The sequence below is a fragment of the Micrasema longulum genome, unplaced genomic scaffold (genome assembly GCF_059751315.1).
Source record: "Micrasema longulum isolate JH-2025_06_02 unplaced genomic scaffold, ASM5975131v1 h1tg000056l, whole genome shotgun sequence".
Classification (NCBI taxonomy): domain Eukaryota; kingdom Metazoa; phylum Arthropoda; class Insecta; order Trichoptera; family Brachycentridae; genus Micrasema; species Micrasema longulum.
The window spans coordinates 429,960-452,333 of NW_028277263.1; the positions used below are offsets into that span (position 1 = coordinate 429,960).

General features: G+C 32.4%; 1 protein-coding gene across 3 annotated transcripts in view; it reads right to left on the reverse strand.

Annotated features, from left to right (window-relative positions):
- Positions 1 to 22,374, reverse strand: part of Ca-beta (Calcium channel protein beta subunit) — a 40,932-nt gene that overhangs the window by 17,438 nt on the left and 1,120 nt on the right. For 2 of the 3 annotated variants that reach the window (XM_088229890.1, XM_088229880.1), the window contains exon 2: positions 622 to 738. In XM_088229890.1, coding sequence (XP_088086016.1) covers positions 622 to 738 — 117 coding nt within the window. Of the gene's footprint in view, positions 1 to 621; positions 739 to 15,906; positions 17,190 to 22,374 lie in introns of those variants that run through there. The other variant, XM_088229872.1, reaches the window with a different exon arrangement.

Genomic DNA, 22,374 nt, shown 5'->3' on the forward strand with positions numbered 1-22,374 from the left:
ATTAAAAAAAAAAAAAAAACATTTTTACTTTATTTTACATAACACTTGTTTTTCTATATGAAAACCTTACTGGGCACAACCCGTATTAAAGCATTAATTAACGTTGATTCTTTATTATATGCTCCTAGTTATAATAATAGTTGACATATATATAATATATACATAATACATGCACATATAAGTTTAAACATACATAGATACATACGTAAAAGTAAAAAGAACATAATAATATTATACACACAACGCATAAGTACCTATTATATAAGCAGACCACTCGTTTTGAGAAAAGTGGATTTATTTTACAATTAAAAAAATGTCAACAAATAATAAAAGCTTGAATACTTGGCCAAGTAATCAAAAAAATATTATTTACAAATTTATCACGACGTGGATAAAGCGGTTGTACATTTTATTAGGTTGTATTAAATAATTTGTTGTGAATTTAAATTCGTCCAAATACGGTATTGCAAATACAATAATAACTGTTTTGGATGACTTGCTTTTTTGCTACTCATTTATGATATAGTTGTATTTGCAGAAAAACTAGTTCTGCAGTCTCGTGTTCGAGGAAATGAGGATGATGATGATGATATTGTTTAATGTTACCATTGCGATACATACTTTTGCTTTCTCTAACTGCCCCAGTGCCTGTCTCTCCTTCTCTCTCCTCAGAGACTCCTTCTCCTCGTCCAGGGACAGGTCAGACGAGGGCTGCGAATAGTTGGAATCAGCAGACCCCTGTAACATGATGAAGATGCCACTTTAGTAAAAGTCAACCATCTTTGTGTATTACACAACAGGCTATGATGCAGCCTTGAATAATACGAGGGTATAGTCTGATGACGTCAAAGATATAAGTATGTACATTGAAGTCAGCATCGGTAAGGTTAAGTTACCCGACCTATACGTTTGATACAATAGAGGAATCATTAAAACTGCTAATATCTATAGGATTGCCCTATCAAACTGCGGTTTTATTGAAATACCAGGAGATTTTACGGTTTAGCTTATTCGCGACCTTAAAACGGACATTTTGTATGCAGTTTTGTCTTCAAACCGTAAATTTGTTATGATATTAATAACATATTATGAAAAGTACATGACATGAAAAATTATACTTTGCCCAAAATAATGCAGCAATATTGTTAATGGAACAAATAATATACTTATCGGCTTTACTAATTGTGTATAATGTTTAAGAAACCTGTATTATTTTTATTATTATTTGAAGTTTGAAAGTCAGCTGAAAATACTGAATTTAACAAAGACAATAAAGAAAATAATAATAAGTTAGTAGAACATTTACTAAGAGACGTTGCATACGCTTTTTAAGATAATTGATCCATTTCTCGTATAATTCTATTTACAAAAAACAAAAGATTGCAATTTGTTTCTTATAATCTATTTTTATATTATTAATAATCAATAATTAAATAAAAAATGCCCAGCTTAGGTGTTTTATTTGATAATTTTATAGCAATAAAAGTTGGATATCCTCATTACTTTTCAAAAGATGGGTCAATATATTTTTATGGAAAATATTAGTTAATATTTTTATGCAATAATTATTATCAGTCAAAAAACACAGAGTACTGTTATCTTGGAAGCGTTTTGAGTATCCTTATTATTACTATTATTATTAAAATTGCAAGCGAGCAGCTTAAAGCTGATATACTCAAATTTACTTTGACGAAAGCTTGTTGTTGGCGTACATAAACATATCCAAAATAAATCTAGTTTATTTTTTAAGTTTTTGAGAATACACGTTGAGACCAGCTATTGTGATCTACGTGTGATTTAATAACAGCTGAAAAAATATTATGGCGTATTTTATACATTTGTCTGTAGATTTTTAAAACAATATTTTTTTACGACTAAACCCATATATTTTGGGGTAATATATATACTGCAACGGCGCTGAGTAAAATGTTTCAATTATTTGCGTTATACATTTTCATTATGTATGTGTGTTGTATACATAAATGTGAGGTATATATGTGTTAAATACAAAAGTCATGCTGTAGAAAACTTTATTGCATATTATAACGGCACAAATTATTATACAGTTGCAATCAATACGTAGCGTGCATTTTAAACGCATTTTGTGCATTAAGTGATGTGACATGCGACATACACGGAACATTCAGCACAGGAAAATGACAAGAAAAGTGGATACAATAAAGAAAAGCCATTTCCATTAAAATATAGCCAGGAGAGAGGACAAACAGTTGAATAATTATCAGTATTTCACGATAATGTAATAATAAAATAAATGCACAGGTAATTATTAAAAAAAAATATATCAACAATAAAAATATATAATATAATATTTATAAAGATTTTGTGATTTTAAGGAGGGAAGACAAAACTTATTATTATTTACTAATTTAAGTAGAAAGTGCTCGGTGATAATATATTGTTATTGACCATATATAAATTTCTTCCAACACATTAACATACTCATGTTGTCATACATCAGAAAAAAAATTCCATTAGTTAAGCACAGTCAAAAAGTAATAAATATATTTGTTTAAAAAATATTTTTACAGCACAAATGCCGTAAGCGATTTTTTCTGAATTTTTGACAATAGTAATTTATCAAGACTTTATTAGTAGAAAAATATATATAAGCAAAGGAAATAAAAATGTATCTATCAACAGTAGAAAAAGTATCATAAAACATACCAATTAAGGAAGTAAATTTTTACTTATTCACCAGAGTTTAAAAATGTACTGGAAACTTCAGTTACAAAAAAATGTCGAAGGGAATAAAGTAAAAAATCTTACCAAAGCCTTATACTTGGTCATATGTTAACACTGCCAGTATTGAAGGAAGAAGTGCATGCAAATAGTGGACAAAAGAAAAACATCATAATATTTCACATCAAGTAGCAATAGTACATTTAGAATATAAACAAATTCACAATAGCATTCAGAATAATAATTATTAATTCGATTAAGAAAACTGTTAAAAATCTTTGTAGGAATTTTCGACAAGAAATAAGTATAAATCAAATGAATACCTAGTACGTTAAAAATGAACCCTTGGTAGTCTTTTAATTTGATAGCATGAAAATTTGATATCTATATTTCAATTACATTTGGTGACGATTGAATCAAACACGATATTGAAAATACTTATCAAATATTACGAAAATAAGTAAGTACACTAAAAAATCAAACTAAAGGTAGTCAAAAAACTTTTTAATCAAACCAAAGGTTAAAAATTCATTTTTGAAATGTTTAATGATAAAATAATGTAATTTATTGATAGAAAATTGTTGAATTATTAACGTGCTTTGTTTTTATTTTCGATTTATAAACTTTTGAATAGAAAATATAAGGTAGATAATATGAGAGCCAAAAATTTTTTTTCACTTTGCAAGCAAAAATGTACCTACAAAGGAAAAATGTGCATCCAAATGCTTGAACGAGTACCCACACCTTTTTTGAAATAAATTAATAAATATTACTTCTTCAAAACAGTAACTACAAACATAAAAGAGGCACAAATAAAAATGAAAACATGCACTAAAAAATAATTAAAATATTTCGAAATTATGGAGTTTATATGTGTTTATGAAGGTACATAAATATACTCGTATTCAGGATATAATACAAATATATTGTTAGATTAAAATACATGCATATAAAGCTGATATTTTTTTCTAAGAAACTTTTTTTACAAGCAGTTGTCATTTTGCTATTTCATGGGGAAAATGATGTAATTATTGTTAACGTTAAGTTGGATGTTTATTTAGAAAGTAATCAATCAAGTATAAACACAAGTTAAGTTGTATGGAAGGGCTAGCTGTTCCTAGATATTGCAATAAATATGGCAAAAGGACACTGCAATACAGTAAACCTAAAATATTTAACATGTTACCAAACAGTATTAAAAATACTGAGTTAAATACAGGAGTGAGACGTTTGCTCAAATTATGGTTAATTGAAAAAAGTGTTTTGTATTAGTGATGGTTTTTAATTTTTGATAATGTAATATGTAATGTTTTGCGAGTAAAATTATTATTAATGTAGGTTAAGTTTAAATAATCAATGCAATCTATAAGAACCTGCTCACGAGTTGTATGTATGCAACTCAGCAGGACTTTAATTTAAGACTACTTTGTAAATATTTTTGAAAAAAAAAAAAAATATTATTTGGTGTCGGTTTTTTCTTGGGCTCGTTTGCTCGTTTGTTCAAGTGTTTTGTTCCTAGTATTTTAGATACAAGAACAGTAGTTAAAAAGGAAGTAACGCGGGAAAGAATATTACAGCTTAGTCATATAGACCGACAAAACATAACAATATAATTTCCCCCGGGTGCGCCTGGTTAAATATTGCATGCAACCCGCCAAGCAGAGAAAATGGTCGTCTAAATAACCCGCGGCTGTACTAAACTTGTAGGTACTACTCCGTGTGAGTTTAGTCGCATTGCAAAACTCTGCTGTGAAATTAAAAATCAATTGACTTTGCATGTCTATTTTATGAAACAGGCTTTTCAAATTTGTGTTTCAGCACTTTTATTATTCTAACGCGTGAAGCTAATAGAGCCATTGTTCGGCCCGATACTTTTTTAATTAAAAAGAAAAATATGGGAAACGGAAGATGGAAGACAAATAAAAACTTGCGGTGTTTTCAGTAATTTGAGGGTAAGCATAATTCGAAGTTTTATATGAAAAGTTTTAAAAATAGAACCAAGTAATATTTAAATTAATAAGAATTAGCGAGTAAAAACGCGATAAAAATTATATGTACGAGTATTACAATGTTTTCGAATTTTGAAGAATTTTCAAATAAATTGTCAGAATTCTATTTTTTAATTGAGTTTTTTAAAAAAAACAGGACTTTTATATCGAAAATTAAGAGTTTTATACCAAACCCACATGTCATTGTAAACGGGCATAAATTAAGTAATTTTAAAACCCTACTTTATTTTTAAAGGAATTTGTCAACTAAATATTGATTCGTTGTTTTGATACACAATTTTAAATTATAAAGACTTTAAAAATAACATGAAATAAATTGAATCAATTCAAAAACCTTCAGCAATAGGTAACACTTTATTAAAATTAAATATTTGACTGCGACCGTGACCGCGATGAGGCTCGCAACCCATCAGGTCGCTTCTCTCGGGGGGGCGCAAAGAGGAGGAATTCTCAGGAATGTAGAATTGCCACTTGGAATGTAAGAGGACGTATGACTGATAAGATGAATGAACTGTGTGATATAATGAAGAATAAATGTATAGATTTATTGTGTGTCTCTGAGACTTGGAAGAAATGGAGTGGTTCGATGGAGCACGGTGATACTCTGGTTCTCTGGTCCGGTCTCCCTGAGACGGACAGAGCTTGCCGGGGTGTTGCTGCGTTTCTATCGCCAAGAATGATAGAGGGCATGAATGAATATGAATTTGTAAGTGAGAGACTCATGTTTGTCAGATTTAGGGTCGGACTGACAAGATTGCTTGTTATCATAGGATACGCTCCTGTCAACTCCGACTGTGAATCTGAGAAGGACGAGTTTTGGACGAGTCTAATGAATGTTATGAATGGGAAAAAAGATAGCGAAAGGATAGTTTTGGCTGGAGATCTTAATGGTTGGGTGGGAACAAGGAGAGATGGGCTGGAGTCAGCTCTAGGTATGTTTGGGGATGCAAGAGTGAATGACAATGGGAAAAGACTGCTAGAGGTATGCCTGGAATGGAACCTTTTTGTATCAAATACATTTTTCGAACATAAAGGAATCCACCAATACACATGGGAGAGAGGAAATGAAAGGTCGATTATCGATTATGTCATCATTGACTCTAGATTGAAGCCTGTAACTGTCGACACACGTGTGTACAGAGGGGCCGAGATGGAATCCGACCATTTTTTAGTGGTCTCAAGGGTGATTCTGTTTAAGGGATGGCGGTCCCAAACAAACAAAGTGCAGGCTCCTTCTAGAGTCAAAGTTAAAAAACTGCAGAATGCTGACATAAAAGATAATTTTGAAAGATCTGTGAGTCACAGACTGAACGAAAAAGATGTAGAATGTATGGGTATAAACGATATGTGGGAGTGTTTGAAAATAAGTATGTGCGAGGCGGCGAAAGAAGTGTGCGGTGTGACAACGCTAGGGAGAACGAAAGGTGATGCGTGGTGGGACGACGAAGTCAAAAAACTCGTTAAAGAAAAGAAGGATGCGTGGATAAATTTGCTTGCTGTAAAAAAGAATACAATTGAATATGAATCGGCTAAACGCGTGTATGGTGAAAGTAAGAAAAAGGTTAAGCAGGGTGTATGTGAACGGAAGAAAAAATTGAAGGATGAAGAAGGAATGAAAATGACACACAATTTCCATGAAAACATTAAAGTTTTCTGGAAAGCTGTGAAAAACTCCAGGATTAGCAGTGAAAGCGGAGGCATGACAGTTGTTAAAGATAAGGATGGAAAAATGGTGACTAGTGAGAGTGGAATAAAAGAGAGATGGAAGGAATACTTTGAGGAAGTTTATGAATCGCACACTGGTAACTCGGGCGGTGCCGATGTATCGACACTATCCGAGGTGTGTCTGAACGCAAATGATGAGGTAAGTCAGATTAGTATGAAAGAAATTATCAGCGTTGTCAAATGTATGCGGAATGGTAAAGCGCAAGGGTATGACTGTATTGCAGCAGAGTTTATTAAGTCGGGTGGCAAATTAATTCTCACATGGCTACATAAACTTTTTAACTTGTGTCTCAAGGAGGAAAGGACTCCAACTGATTGGAGAAGGGCAGTTGTTATGCCGTTATACAAGGGAAAGGGTTCTAAGGTGGAGTGTGGGAATTACAGAGCTATCAGTCTTCTGAGCGCTGTCGGCAAAATGTATGGAAGAATACTGATAGAAAGAGTAAGAAACGTGACCAAGGAGAAAGTATGGGATGTACAGAGTGGATTTATGAATGGTAGAGGATGTATGGATCAAATATTTGCATTACGCAATATGACAGAAAAGTTTTTGGCGAAAAACCAGAAGCTTTTTTGCGCTTTTGTTGATTTGCAAAAAGCATTTGATCGAGTTGATAGGAAAAAATTATGGATGGTTCTATCGGAGTATGGAGTGAGTGACAACCTTGTCCGCGCTATTGCTTCCTTGTACAAAGATAGTGTAGCGTGTGTAAGGGTAAATGGGTCATTAACTTCCTGGTTTGACATCCCTAAAGGAGTCAAACAGGGATGTGTAATGTCACCGTGGTTATTCAACATATACATGGATAAATGTATGAAAGAATTGAAAAGTATGGATGTGGGAGCGCAAATGAGTAATCTAACTGTCAGTTGCCTTCTGTACGCCGATGACGCAGTCCTCCTAGCTGACAGCGAAGAGGAACTGCAATCCTTGGTTACAAAGGTTTACGAAGTGTGCAAGGAGAGTGATTTGCTAATGAATGTGCAAAAGTCGAACGTCATGGTCTTTGAAAGAAATGTAACTATGACTGAATGTAAAATTGTAGTAAATGGAGATAGTTTGAAACAGGTCGAAGAATTTGTATATCTGGGTAGTATGTTTACTAGAGATGGAAATATGGACAAGGATATTGAAAGGAGGGTTAGTGCCGGTAACAGAGTTAATGGTGCCTTAAAGTCTGTCGTAGCAAATAAGTGTCTATCGCAAGAGGCTAAATTAGCAGTTCATAATGGAGTTCTGGTACCAACCCTAATGTATGGAAGCGAAGCATGGAGTTGGAAAAAAAGGGACGAAAGTAGACTGAATGCTGTTGAAATGCGATCCTTCAGGCGAATGTGCGGAAAAACAATGTATGATAGGTGCCCTAATGTCGAAATTAGAGCAGAATGCAAGGCTGAGTTAAGCATTATCGACAAAATTAAGAAAGGTCTTTTGCGATGGTTCGGTCATGTGGAGCGAATGAATGATGAAAGAACGGCTAAAAAGATGTATGATGCGAATGTGTCTGGTTGTAGAAGTCGAGGAAGGCCGAGAAAGACATGGCATGATCAAGTACAACAAATTCTTGAAAGTGGTTATGTGAAAAGTCGGAATAATCGACGTGCGTGCATGAGAAGATGTATGAATGTGAAGGAAGCAAAGGAAGTGTGCCAGGACAGAGTGGTGTGGCGTTCTATCCTCTCTGCCTACCCCTCTGGGGAAATGGCGTGATGGTTAGTTAGTTAGTTAGTTAAATATTTGACTGTGCTTGATTGAATATTGGAAATATAAACAAAATGCTACAAATTAAAAAAAAAATAAAATACAACATTTTTCGTTGCACGTTGAGTTCAACGCATTTATGAATTACTTAGAAACATAATTAGCCGGATACAGAAGCTACGCACAACACAGCGCCAAATGATTTACACGGCAATTATATAGCTCGGTTAATGGTTAGCTGATCCCAGCTTATTTACTCTGGATGGCTGGTTATGGTTAATCTTAACTAGCTTGATGTTAATTGTGATCAATGTTCAAAGAAAGGAATAAAGCTACTGGAATGTGCACAGCGATGCTTGTTCTACTTAACACGCATGACAAAGTCCTGTTTAGGGGAGAAAATTCACTAAAAAAGCGGTAGGAAATATGAAATTTCAGCATTTAAACATGCGTGGAAACTTAAAAAAAGTTATGAAAATGGATGGGCGTTTAAAAATAAATTATAGATTTTAATATTGATTTCATTGTGTATTAAGTATTTAAATATCAATGAATGTTTAATTTAGTTGAAGTAATTTATTTGTCAGCCTCGTTGTGTAATGGTCAGCGCGTTTGCCTACCATGCGAGAGGTCTCGGGTTTGATTCCCGACATGGTCGATTTGAAATATTTATTTAAAAGGGTGTTTTTACACCAGAATATTTCATAGTCCCTGGACTGGTGCCCGAAGCGTAAGACTGGTCATCTTACCTTTATGTAACAAAAATGATCAAGATATGCTGCGATTGGTGTACAAATGCAGTGCTCTTTAGGTGCGGAAAGGGAACGATAATTTATTTGATTGGTTTTCTCTGTTTGGCAATATGTTTTTGGAAATATTACACGTACTCATAAGCCGTAAAAAAATAATTAACTTTCTCTTGTAAATAATTAAGATTTTTTTGTTGCTGTGTATACATTTTTTATTTAATAGAAGAAATTAACCGTGTAAGTAAATTATTTAACATTCGTATTCGGGGGGCGGTAAGATTACGATGAAAATGATGTATACATGTTAACTTTGCAATTTAATATTGGTTTAATTAATTTATTCATAGTATTGGCATCATTTATATTAAGGTGCATTTTTTTTGTAAGATACTAGATTTTACGATGCCAGTAATTATGTATGTATTCGTTTGTTCATTGTTATATTTTTGTACCTTTTACATTATTATCTTATAACTTTTTTCTTTTCTTATTCTTTAAATTTAAATTTATCTTGTTTCTGTTAACTTTATTTTTATAACTGTATTTGCAACTTCTAAATGGCTAACAATTGTTAATTGCTTTTGTTTTGATACCGATAATGTACTTAATCAATATCTTACACCACTGTGGAAAATTTTTGTTGACTGTTTTCACAATTTTCGTTCAAATTTATTCTTATTTTCTGTATACAATATATGTAAAAACTGTTGTTTTTTTCCGAAATAAAAATAAATAAAAAAATATTCACTTAAAAAATACATGGTTAGTAACAGCTGGTAATTTTGTTAAATGATTAACAAAGTAAACGCCATCATTGTACTATGAAACGGCAATAAAAATTATGTTGAGTATACTTTGTTTGCCTTATATTTTTAAAGTTGTTTACCTTTGTAAATTGCATTATTAACATTATAAGATAAAAAATTTAACCATAATAATCCTATTAAAACGCCTTTTAACTCTTCTCATTGTGATTTAATTTGTGAGCGAAAACACGTTATGCATGCTACGTGATACGTGTTTTCTGAAGCAGTTTTGATTATTTTTTTTACAGTCGTGAACACTTTAACTATCAAGAAACTGATTCTTTTATCGATAATCTACATTGTTTCGAAATTTGTCAAACGGCGGCCGATGTATTTATATCATGCAAGTCTTTGATCAAAAATAAATGTTAAGTTTTCAGTGTTCGCGACGATTATGAAAACAACTCACGCGAACTACAACGCGAATGTAAGAAGTTCTAGCGGAATGCAACTTTCGTAACAGCCAGTGGCTTTTCAGAAAGAACTCTAGTTTTTCAGAATATAAGAAGAAAATCTATAACTAGGGCAAACTGGCAGTAAAACGAAGGAATCATTTTTTTTTAGCTTATTTTAAAATGTTGTATTAAGATAAAAACACGAGCACAGCTTAAAATCCATATTTAGTGGACGTGTTAACAGATCTAATTGATTGTACCTAAATAAATAAACAAAAAATAGGTTTCTATCCATTCATATGCTTACACCTTAGATAAGAGGGGAAAAAACCCTCCTGCTCTAAGTTTCACTGATTAATTTGTTTATTTTTTGTTTAAATTCTATGACATTGTGAACAATATTCTGTGTTTACTATATTAGTTTTATATTACCCGTCGATGGGAGGAGTGCTCTCCCGAAACTAAAGTTGTGTTCTTGTAAAATAATAAATTGTGTAACACTAATAACAAAGTTTCATTTTCATAATAATTTAAATAAATGTCCAATTAACAATACGTTCGCATTGGGTTTTTGAATGAGGAAGTTCAGTGTCTTTTTTAAATTTTTTTATTTGTTAATAGAATATCAAACTAAGCTTATTTCTTATTTTTTAAATTTTATTTATCGTATTATCAGCGCTATGATTTTTTAATGTTTTGTATTTCTGAAATAACTCCACGTGCGACGTCAGAGGTTGTTCAATAACAGTTCTTCCGATTGGTTCGTTTACGGTGACCAAACCGGATATTCTTCAATGCTCTCATATCATTGGATGGTTCATATGAACCAGTGACGTCACATTCAAAGTAGTGCGTTTTTATTAAAATATTTGTTTTTATTTTTTTCGTACATTTTAAAGAAATTTCACCTTACAATTTAATGCTCTAATTTTTACTGCGCGCAAGAAAACATTGTTTGTATCCAATTTTCCGTAAGGCTGAAGTTCCCCATTACTAATAAAAAAAAATTAATGAACTTCCATCAAGAATTTTCACTTACAAACTTAAATGTTTTAATAAAAAAAGAACTGAGTTTCGATCCCCAGATTTGAGGTTTTTTTTCCCTAACACAGTTATTTAAGACTGAATTAAAAAAATACAGCAAAATTGATGAATTATATAAATGGGTTTATTTAATTATAGGGGCAAGAACTAAAACATTTAATTAAAAAATAATAGTGAAAGTTATCGTGATAACAAAAAAAATGGACTAAAAACATATTTAGCTGTATACCGGGGGCGTGCGGTGAGGTTTTCGATTTGGGAAGCAGTCACTTGACACCAGGACAAAAGTAAAATGTACCTACTGTCAACATAGTGAATTGGGTTGTGGATCCGTGGCTAGTGTTGCGGACTCACGAATCAGAGGTCCGAGATTCGAACCCCACTCTACCCCAACTTGATTTCCATTTTTTCTAATAGTAAGTTAATTACAACTCGTTGAAAATGACCACAAAATTTGTAATATTTGGGTAAATTTTAAGAACGCAAATATTTCTTAAAAAAATAAATAAATATTAATTCGATTTAAGTGCTTTGAAATAAACTTGATTTATTTATTTATTTAGTTTACAAACAATGTAAAAATAATACAAAATACACATAAATATTGAAACAATAAAACAAATAGACTACTTATTTTTCATCAATTACATGTAAACACTAACTAAATACATATTTATATAAAATTAGCAAAATAAATGATTAAATTGAATTTAAATTATTGTAAAAATTGAAATAAAATTTCAAAAATTGTACGAATTAATAATAAAATAAACATGAATAAAATACGTATTTAAATAAAATCAACAATAAAAATTATCAAAATTAGATTATTAAAAAAAAATTATTCGTTAATATAAAACTAATAAAAAAAATTCATAAAAAAACTAATGAAAACAAAAGCGAAATATGCATCGAAACAAAACCAGCAATGTAATCCATCAAAATTAAATGTACAAAATTAATATATCAATATAAAAACGCATTTTGTATACACTTCTTAAACCTAAACAATCCAGCTTCAAAAATGTCGATCTCCACGTTTTTAATGGTGTTGTATAATCTGCACATTCTTGACACTGGATTGAAGAAGGACACATTATTCTTAAATGAACCTATGTGGAATGTTTTTGGGTTCCTTAAGGTATGACCATTAGGAACACTAATTTTTATCGTAATTTAATGACTAACTTTTTTTTTAATATGTAAATAAAAGACGAGTGATAATTAAATCCACAAATTTGGAATATCCAGTTACCGGTTTCATCGCTTTCACGAAATCTTCGAGACTGGTATCTTTATTAAGAAGTTCAATGTATTTATACCATGTTCTGCTTCTTAATCTCTCGGTTGAACCACAGGTGCTGGTATGCCATTCTTAGCTTAAGATTTAATATTTTGTACAGTCGTTTCAGTATCACTCGTCTTTTATTTATATAATAAATAACAATGAACTTCCATCGAGAATTTTCACTAACAAACTTAAATTTTTTAATGACTAACTATGACTTAATAGCGTCGTACCGTATCAAAAAATAATATACCTACAGATACTGTTATATTTTTTGGTTAATAATGGCCAGCGCATTCGTCTACCATGCAAGAAGTCTCGGGTTCGACCACCGACATGGTTGACAGAAAATATTTATTTAAAAAGAGGTTTTTACACAAGAAGATTTTATAGTCCCTGGACTGGAATCTGAAGCGTAATACTGATCATCTTACCTTTATTTACCAAAAATGATCAAGATACCCCGCGATTGATTTACCAATGCAGCACTCAATACATTGTAAGGTGCGGAAAGGGAATGATGATGATGTTACTGTAATAAACACCATTACGCGAAAATTATTCAAACTTAAAAAAAAAATATTACAAGTTTACCTTACTTTTTTTTGTAAATTTATATGCATATTAGATATGCCAATTCAACTTTAAATAACTCTGTTATTTTTATCCTTCGACTATTAACCAAAAAAATTATATTTGAACAAATATTAAGGGAATATGGAATTCTAAGTTTACAGAAACACATATAATTTTTTATTTATTTTTTTATTGAGATGGTGGTTATTTTGTAGAACTTTATATTTTAGTTTAAATATAAAATTGAACAATGATTTGAGTGTACTAGTTTTTTTTTTTAAATCTTAAAATATCGGATAATCGTTTTCGGGCATTTTCAAGAACGATCCGTTAAATTATTATTTAACTACCTATGTTTGTATAATTGTATACAATGACCTTCATCTTCACATTAATGAGGCGAAATAATTGACTGATTTTTTTTGTGTTTTTAAAATTAAACAAACGAAATTGACTCAAATCAGTGCAGTGTTTGATTTCAATATTAAAATAATAAAGATCTGTAATATGTTAGTTTAGGTGATAACTTTATATTATTTACATTTTGCTAATGTTTAAAACATCATATCTCGTTTAAATGTACTAGATTATATTTTTAATATTAAGATTTAAAACCATACGCCATTTGTTTACATATGTGATATCTTGCCAATAGAGCTTTAAACATTGAGTGGAAGGCTTTTCGGGGATCTTTAAGTGATGAAAAATACATAATTGGAGAAGAATTTCTGGTCTTTAAGGAAAATAGTGCATAATAATGAGAAAAAAAAAGAATATCAAGAAACAAGAGAAGTAAATGCAAAAACTTCTTACTACTGATCACATTCTTACTAATAAAGGTTTTACTCAAACATGCCAATGAGAGGTCATAAATCCTGTAAATGGCTAGGATTTCCTACTTGTTGCAGAACAAAAAAAACATTAAATATTACAGGGGTTTGAACTGTTAGTAAATGTGGGTCGCAAAGTCACATTTTGCTGGAGGGTGTGATTCTTTAAATGCTGCGAACGCCCAGTTGTATTTCACCGGCAACACTACTGAAAATTCAACTCGTTAGCGTCCACGTCGCAAACCCTGGGCGATGGAATCACACTCATAACGGTGTGATCACAGCAGATAACGAATGAAAGGCAAATTTTTGGCGCCCCCAAACCAGAATCAACCAGCTAAGGGAAGGTAACCCCGACAGAAAAATCCACCATAGAAGGCAACGGGAAACCAGTCTGATCATCTTTTACCAGGAATCACTATGGTAAGTTCATAAATAAGCAGTCGTTTTGAGTGCGAAGTGCAATAGTGCAGAACAGAAATGCTTTCGCTGCAGTGATCGCCAACGTCGGGAAGACCCGACAAAGCAGAGGAAAATGACGAAAATATTACGAATACACGGAGTTATGCACTTTATTGAGTCAACAATAATAATTTATGCTTGAAATTATAATCTTTCAAAATGTCTATACTATATGAAATTTAATTTGACAACATTCATAAGAAAATGTGCGGAAAGCGCCGGATTGTAAACAAGCAAAAATGTCGTCCCAGCAATATCATGACAAACGGTTGATGTTTTGAATATATGTAAAATCACCGTGTTAGTCTATTTTCAAATCAAAATCAAAATACAAAATCAATTATATTGTGAAAGATTTTTCGGACAGGTCCTGGAATCGGCTTGCCTCAAACAGGATAACTAGTATCATAACAACATGGAAATCTATTTGTTTTTAATGCTGGGTAAATAAAATTAATTGAAAGCAATTTGTGTGAGTTGATTCTACTATAAAATTTCACGTTGTACATAAGGTATTAGGATTTCTGCTTTTGTTATGATTGGTCTCATGTTACCGACTTGGGAGAGATGTTTCATGAAGGTGAGATTTTTAAATAGCAATCGTTATCCGGTAGACCAACCGTCTCTATTCTTATTAGAGTCTTTTATTAACGATGGTTGCAAAAAATTACGCAGCATGGTTGAAATAATGATATGGAGTCCATATAAGGTGAGACATTCCCTCATGTTGGAGTGGGTTGAAAAAAAGAGGTTATAGCGAGAACTCGGCCATTTTGGTGAGTATCAATTTCTATGTTCCTAAAGGATATCCCCGACAGCGTTAGCAAATACTATTTTACCTCCTGGCCTTCAGAATTAACCTGCCTCTGGTATACCGATTGGAAGTGCTGTCAGGTAGCTGAACATGATCACTTTGGAGATCGACATCTCTCACATCAGTAACACTATGTTTAAGACATGTACTGTTGCTATCGAAAAGTATTAAGGCTTCATAGTATCAAGCTCATTGCATTGCTGGGCTGGTACTCCAAACGCTCTCGTGGCCGTATTATCTCGTGTATTTACATCCAAAATACACGAGAAAAACTCGTGCCACGAGAGTGGTTCAGAAAAGCACCCATGGTCTGACATGCTGTCCCAATTTAACGCATTAAATATTTTGTTTTATTTGTAACGCGATTTTTATTTTTTCTCGGAGGCGCTTCTCTTTTATCGCACCGGGAGTGTTTGATATTTTGGAAGAGCGTATTAAGCTCTCATGGATAAAACTTATTTTCAAGAGTGGTGTTTAGGACTGGGTTTTCATTGGCGGGAGGGATATGAGTAGGAAACTCCTCGATGTTTTAAAAAAATATTTGAGTTTTTTTCAACCTTTGCTCGTTCTCATATTGACGTGCCATGTATTATTTATTAGTGATTTTTCTTATTTGGTATAATATTTGCTGTTTAAATTTATTATTCGTCCTAAGTAAACACAGGACTCTGGCCCCACGGAGTTGGGACTTATGTCTCAAAAATCGTAAAGTGAATATTTTGGAGTACTGTGAATAAATAAATTTATACATGTTATTTTCCTACGATAACATTAATTTGAATTTGAATACACGGGGGCTTCCTGACCTGTGTGAATAGCTTGTTATAACCCTGTCCGAAGGAATTGTATCCCATCATGTTCCGACATGGTCCCGGACGCTCGGTGCTCGCTCGCACCATCAGCGGCCGGCTGCTCTGGTCCGACGTGCTGGTCTGCTGAGTCGACACCTCGCCTGAGGGCCGGGCCGCTGGGGCGCGGCCGGGGCTCTACGATCTGCACTAACTGCACTGTCCGCACTCCGCGCCCAACGCGGCTCCGCAAACTCGCAGGAACCTTCACAGCACCCAAAACTCAACGTTTCTTCACCCGGAAAACTTCCCCCGACCCACCTGACCTAGTTTCTTTTAGATAGGTGTTTGCAAGATGTAAATATTTATTAAGTTACTTTAATTTATATTAAGTATAGAGTATGCGCGTATTTATTTGATCCCAATTCAACATTAGTATTTTTTTTGCTTTTTATAAAACGAGAAGCGGAAGAAAATTGCGGAATTAAAAAACGCTTTCACTTTATTCGTTGTCATTCGACGGTTTGTATGGAAATTTAATTATATTATATAAACAGCTTTCGATGTGTCAGCGTTTTGTACTTTAATATGAATAGTATTAAACAGGCAGAATCTACTAATGAAATTATTTGACTATCTAATTTTAATTAAGACACAGTGCTAGATTGGATCGCTGGATATTCTAATCGCCAATTATGGCGCTATGTGGTACACTTTAAACGTATTTGTTCGCTTCTGGGGTGTTTACCCTCTTTTGAGGAAACTAACACCATCTGACAGCCACAAGACCAACGTGAGCACATAAGGAGACACGAACACTTATTCCTCGAATGTTTACTAAACGAGATAAGCCTTTGGTTCTAAGATTCATTAAAACAGGTAAACAGTGGACATGTACGTAAGTTGCGAGCATTCACTGTTACGTGGAGTTTTCTCGAAACCCACAACACCCCGATGTAATTCAAAATAGCTCCGGTCTTTAAATATGAAAAAGAAACCCCCGTTTATCTTGAAATTAATAACCCGTATTGTCTAAATAACACACAAACCCTGAAGGGTCACTGTATACAAATACACCGTGTTTTCCCGTTGACCCGCGAATACTTCACTCCGGAACTTCCGAGGATTAAACTGTCGAATTTCTTGCACTTGATTTTGTATCACGGGAAACGAAACACTGCTAAATATGTGCGCGGCTGTCAAAATATGTTCGTCGACAATTCGGTCGCGGTATTTGACAATGGTTGCACAACGGATACGATGGAGTCAGCTCTGCGTGATGTAGTAGGTAGTAGCGCAGTGCGAGGGGGTGGGCCGGGGTCGGCGCGCGACACTGCAGCTGGCGGGGGCGGGGAGGGAGAGGGATGAATGGCGGCAGGGGAGGGGCGGCTGACGGGGAGGGGGAGAGAGGTACAGTGGTACACTACGAACATTTTATGGAAATACCATAAAATAATAGCTTTCTAAAAAACGTACATTTAGGTACTTTACGAAATTTCCCGCAGAAAAAATATCACGGGTAAAATATACAAGCGTATAACAAATTGACTACGAGAAGGCATTTGGTAGTCCGCATCGACCATACCTCTTGAAAATTCCCGAGGCGTACGAAATTTCATCCAAGATTGTTGTGAAGACGCTCTACGTCAATAGCAATTATTGTAGTGTGAGAATCTTGAGCTTTTTGACTGATTGTTTCGAGGTGTCCTATGTTTTATATTGATGGATTTTTTGTAAACCAGTACCACATAATTGAGGTATCGAAGTGAACTCCCCCTCCACAAAGTTGTGTGACTACGCAGACGATGAGGTTCTTCTTGAAAGGTCTATTGGTGATTTTCAGTACATTGTTGACAGACTGCAGGAAAACTCCACTCGTTTGGATCTTTTATTTTATTTTATTTGGTAATTCAACAAAGATACATACTAGAAAACATACAATTTGAGAACATTCGTCAATACAGTTTTACATGTATATATCTTTAATTATAGAATTACACAAAATAGATTTATAAATTAAGACATTTTTTATATACAGGATACAATGCAATAAAAAATAAGTTGTACGTTTGTACTTATTAAATAAAATTTATTCCTAAGAGATTATTCACAAAAGTTGAGAGAGTGTCATGAGAAACGTCAATTTTATTGTTTCGGCAGTTAATATTATATTCCCGACACATGCGGACCATAGGTGTGTGGTATGTAGCATTACTTGAAAACAAAAGCAGTTTAAATATTTTCCGATGTCTGAGTGTTCTCAATCCCGCATTGCTTTGTATTTTTTTTAGGAGGTTAGTATCTACATACTTTATAGTTTAATATTTTATACAGAAATTCTATATCGAAAACCACGTGGCGTTTTATCAGAGAATCAAAATAAAAAAGAGTTAGAAATTGCTCGTTATTTGAATTTGAACGTGGTTTAGAAATTTGGGACTTATACAAAAGGTACTTTAAGAACTTTTTTGTTTTTTTTCTTCTTAATATTAATACAGAAAACACCCAGATCATGTGCAACAATTCGTTATTATCGCCCTCTATACTAATGAGCAGAAGATCGAGAAAATTTAGAGTGACATGCACAAAGAGCTCGCAATCCACTTAGGAATTGCTGGAACCATTTGTAACATGATGCGTTATGTCTAAAACTCTAGCTAAACTCGGTCAAAATAAAAAAGGATTATTCAACTCTTGTATAATGCTATTACCTACTCCAATATGGGTGCGAATTTGGCACCATACCAAAACTCAAAACAGTAAACTTCTGAGTTTTCAGAGTAAGTTCTTGAGGGTAAATTTGGTGGTTCGATTTCATTACCAACATTGACGTCCGAGAACGGACGCAGCAGTCTCCTATAGCGAGCGTCTTGAGGGTGCCGCGGTGTACCTGGCATGGACACGACCTGCGGATGCCTGAAGGGAACCTTAACCCAAGGTGCCTCTTCTTCACACGTGTGGGCTCCCACCGTTCTGTACGGCCGTCGATGACTATATTTCGGCTTTATCCGGTAGAATCAAGAGACGCGGATTTGACGTAGGAGGAGGCGAGAGTGCTGACTAGCGGTTGGGCATTTTAGAGGCGTCTGGTGATGTCATGCTACACTTAAGAGCGGATAGGGAAAAAGTTAAAGAAGAAAATTCATGAAAAAGACGTATAGCAAATACACTTGATTGCTTATTATTACCTAGCAACCTTTAACCCCCGTAAATTTTGAATATAGTTTTTTTACGTTTGGTTCTGTAATAGTTGGATAATTAATACTATGTATTTGTAATGTTTTATATTAATATGTAGTGTTATTTTATTTGAAAATGGGTCATTTATATCGATGATTTGTGTAATTATTTTTTTTGTCTTTTTAAACTCCACATTGAAATTGTTAACAGTACACAAAAAGTTTTTTCTGAAAACACTCATACGATTTCATGTTTGATGTTATTGACTATGACCATATTTTGTCTTAAGAATTCTTCTTTAGTTTGTTGACATTCATGTCCATGACGGTATTCATAACTTATCTTTATGATACACGATGATGACGTCATATTACGATTACAGATACAGTAATAATGATGCGATATCTTGAATTACATATTTTATACGAAAACACGTTAAATCTTGGAAAGGAAATGTGCTGTAAATTTCTGGTAAAATTTTAGAGAAATTGCGTTAAGCAACCAGCGAATCATAAACCAAGAGATCTAGGAATAAATAAAATTGATTAGAAGAAAAAAATATAAATGTTTCTTTCTTAGATTTTTTCTCACTTAAAATTACAAAATATTCACAAATTGTAAAAAAAAAATATTTGCATTTTTTATTTTCCGAGTATTTCAATTTAAAAACCATTCCCAACTAGTTGTTAAATATTTAGAAAATTGGCATCAAATTGTGGCTAAACGGGGTCTTAGTTTAAACTTTAGACATCTGATCGGTGAGTCCCTGAAACTGTCACGGGACTAAAATCTACCTCTGTTTTGTTTTATTATTTATATATAATTAAGTACATTGTAAAGTATAAAATCATTAATTAACTTTTTTAATATATTATAAATAAAGAAAATAAAATTGTCGTCATAGTAAAATATTTTTGTTACATATTATTTCTTTTATTTATTTATTTTTGTTTTTTTATTTATTCATTCAAAATTACACTTGTTTAAATATTAATGAACTTATTAAGGCTTTATAGGCTATGCCCGTGTCAAGCCATAATAATTAACAGTAAAGATACATAGTGAAATTAATTAGAATAAATTATAATGACACGTAATGCAATAAAATAACAATTTAGAAAAAAGATATAAGTATTAAATAATAAATTTCTAAAGAAAACAATTCAAAAATGATAATCAGAAAAACATTTTTTTTAAATTATACAAATTTAGACCTTAAAAAATTATACACATAATTAAATATAAAAAATTATACACATAACAAAATAATGGTATTATTAAAATCAACAAAATAATAGTATCATTGAAATCAAAAGAAAAAGAATATTTCTAAATAAAAACATAATTGAAATGATAATTCAGATACGTTTTCTAGAAACTCACTCAATACTATAGTAAGAAATAGGAGTAATAAATAATATGCCAAATAATAGTAAGTACTAAATTAAATAATGCAAAAATACATAATAAAAAAACAAAAAATTATAAACGATACTTACATTTTTTATATTAATTTTTAAAATCCAAATATATATTGCATAGTATTTCAATTATATCAAGATAATTGAAAAAAATCACCATAAAAAGAGTTGGAATTTATTAAAAATACTTCCTTTAAAAACACACGCCTTCGACTGTACACGACATAGTGCGGCGCTTTTCTATCGATCCACGAACCCCGAACTTTGCCGAAGATTGCCGAACGAATCCTTAATTTTCCGAGTTTTCGCGATCGCGTTCGGGTTAGGGGTAATCCGTATACTTCACCCCTCTCCATAATGTATACCTTGTAGCGCGCGTGCATTCAAACACGAACTCTTTTAGATTTTAATTTACCGCGCAGATTTTCCGTGATTTTCCGTGTAAGTGAGATAATATTGTAACAAAAAATAATGACAATCAAATAAAATACTTGTTTTTAATGTAGTTCATAGATCAAAAAATGTTTTTTTATTTATTGATCATTCATTACAGAACTAATTTTACTAATTAAATAAATTTGCTTATACACTTAATAGATTGATACACAAATAAATACCATTGAGAAGTAATTACATTTTTCTAAAAACATATTGGCTCAAAACTGCAGTTCACTCTACGCACGATATTATTGTAAAAATATTGCAACAAAAATACAGCGAAGTATTAGTTGATTGCGAAGTTTTTCTAGCTTGGATAAAAAATATATTGTAACATATTAAAACGCGTTATTTCGCCTACTTCTACTATGATGTCATAATAAAATTTAATTAATAATTCAAATTTCCTGTTTAAAATGCTCAACTCACTCTTTGATGCGCTTGAACTACTGAGCTCAATAAAATTAAATATCCCAACTAGAAACCTCAGACAAAACTTACGCTTTCATACCGATAACCATAGAACTACCTATGGTTTTCATTCCCCTACGCCCAGAGTTCTTACGTCTGCCAACAAATATACCAGTCTTGATTTTTTTGAGAACAAGTTGTCTTCTTTCATAAAACACTGAATAAAATTCGATTATAAACACTTATCTCCCGCTTCCACTCCCACCAAGTTTGCTATATACCATTGTATCTTTCTACTTTCTTATATATTAATTTTCGATTTGTACATAATATGTCATTAAAACTGCCAATTGGGCGTATATATAAATAAATAAATAATATGATTAAAATAATAATACGCTTTTCCACTGTTAATAATAATATTTTAAGCATCTTTTGTAAAGGTTGTCCGAGTCTTTTGTTTACTTTTGTCTGGTAGTTTATTGTATAATTTCAGTACCTGGTTTATTAGTCTCGACTGCCCTTGTCTCGTTTTTGAAGGTTTTATTTGATATTTTTCTGATATTCTCGTATTACGTCCATGTTTACTACAATTTTTTTCAAGTTTTAGTTCTTCGTCTACAATTACATCAATGGCTAATTTATGAATAAATTTTAATGATTCTAGTTTGAAAAGTTCAGTTACATTTAATTGCTTAGTTTGTTTAAAGAGTTCTTTAGTTGCTGTTAGATAGGGGAGGTCATATACTAGCTTCCATATTTTATTTTGCTGTCTTTGTAGTCTGTTTATTATAAAACTGTTGTTTTAAAAATATTCGTTGACGTTCTATCACAATCATAATAATTATACTAACCATCTCGTATGAACTGAATATTTAAAATTTTAAGTTAGTTTTACCGTAGGTAAGTGATTTTTACAAGAACTTATTGTACGCCAAACAATACATTCCATGTTTGGTAAATTAGATTTTAATTAAAAATATTTAACTAAAAATATCATGAAAAAAATATCAACGCAGTCAATTTCTGCAGGTAC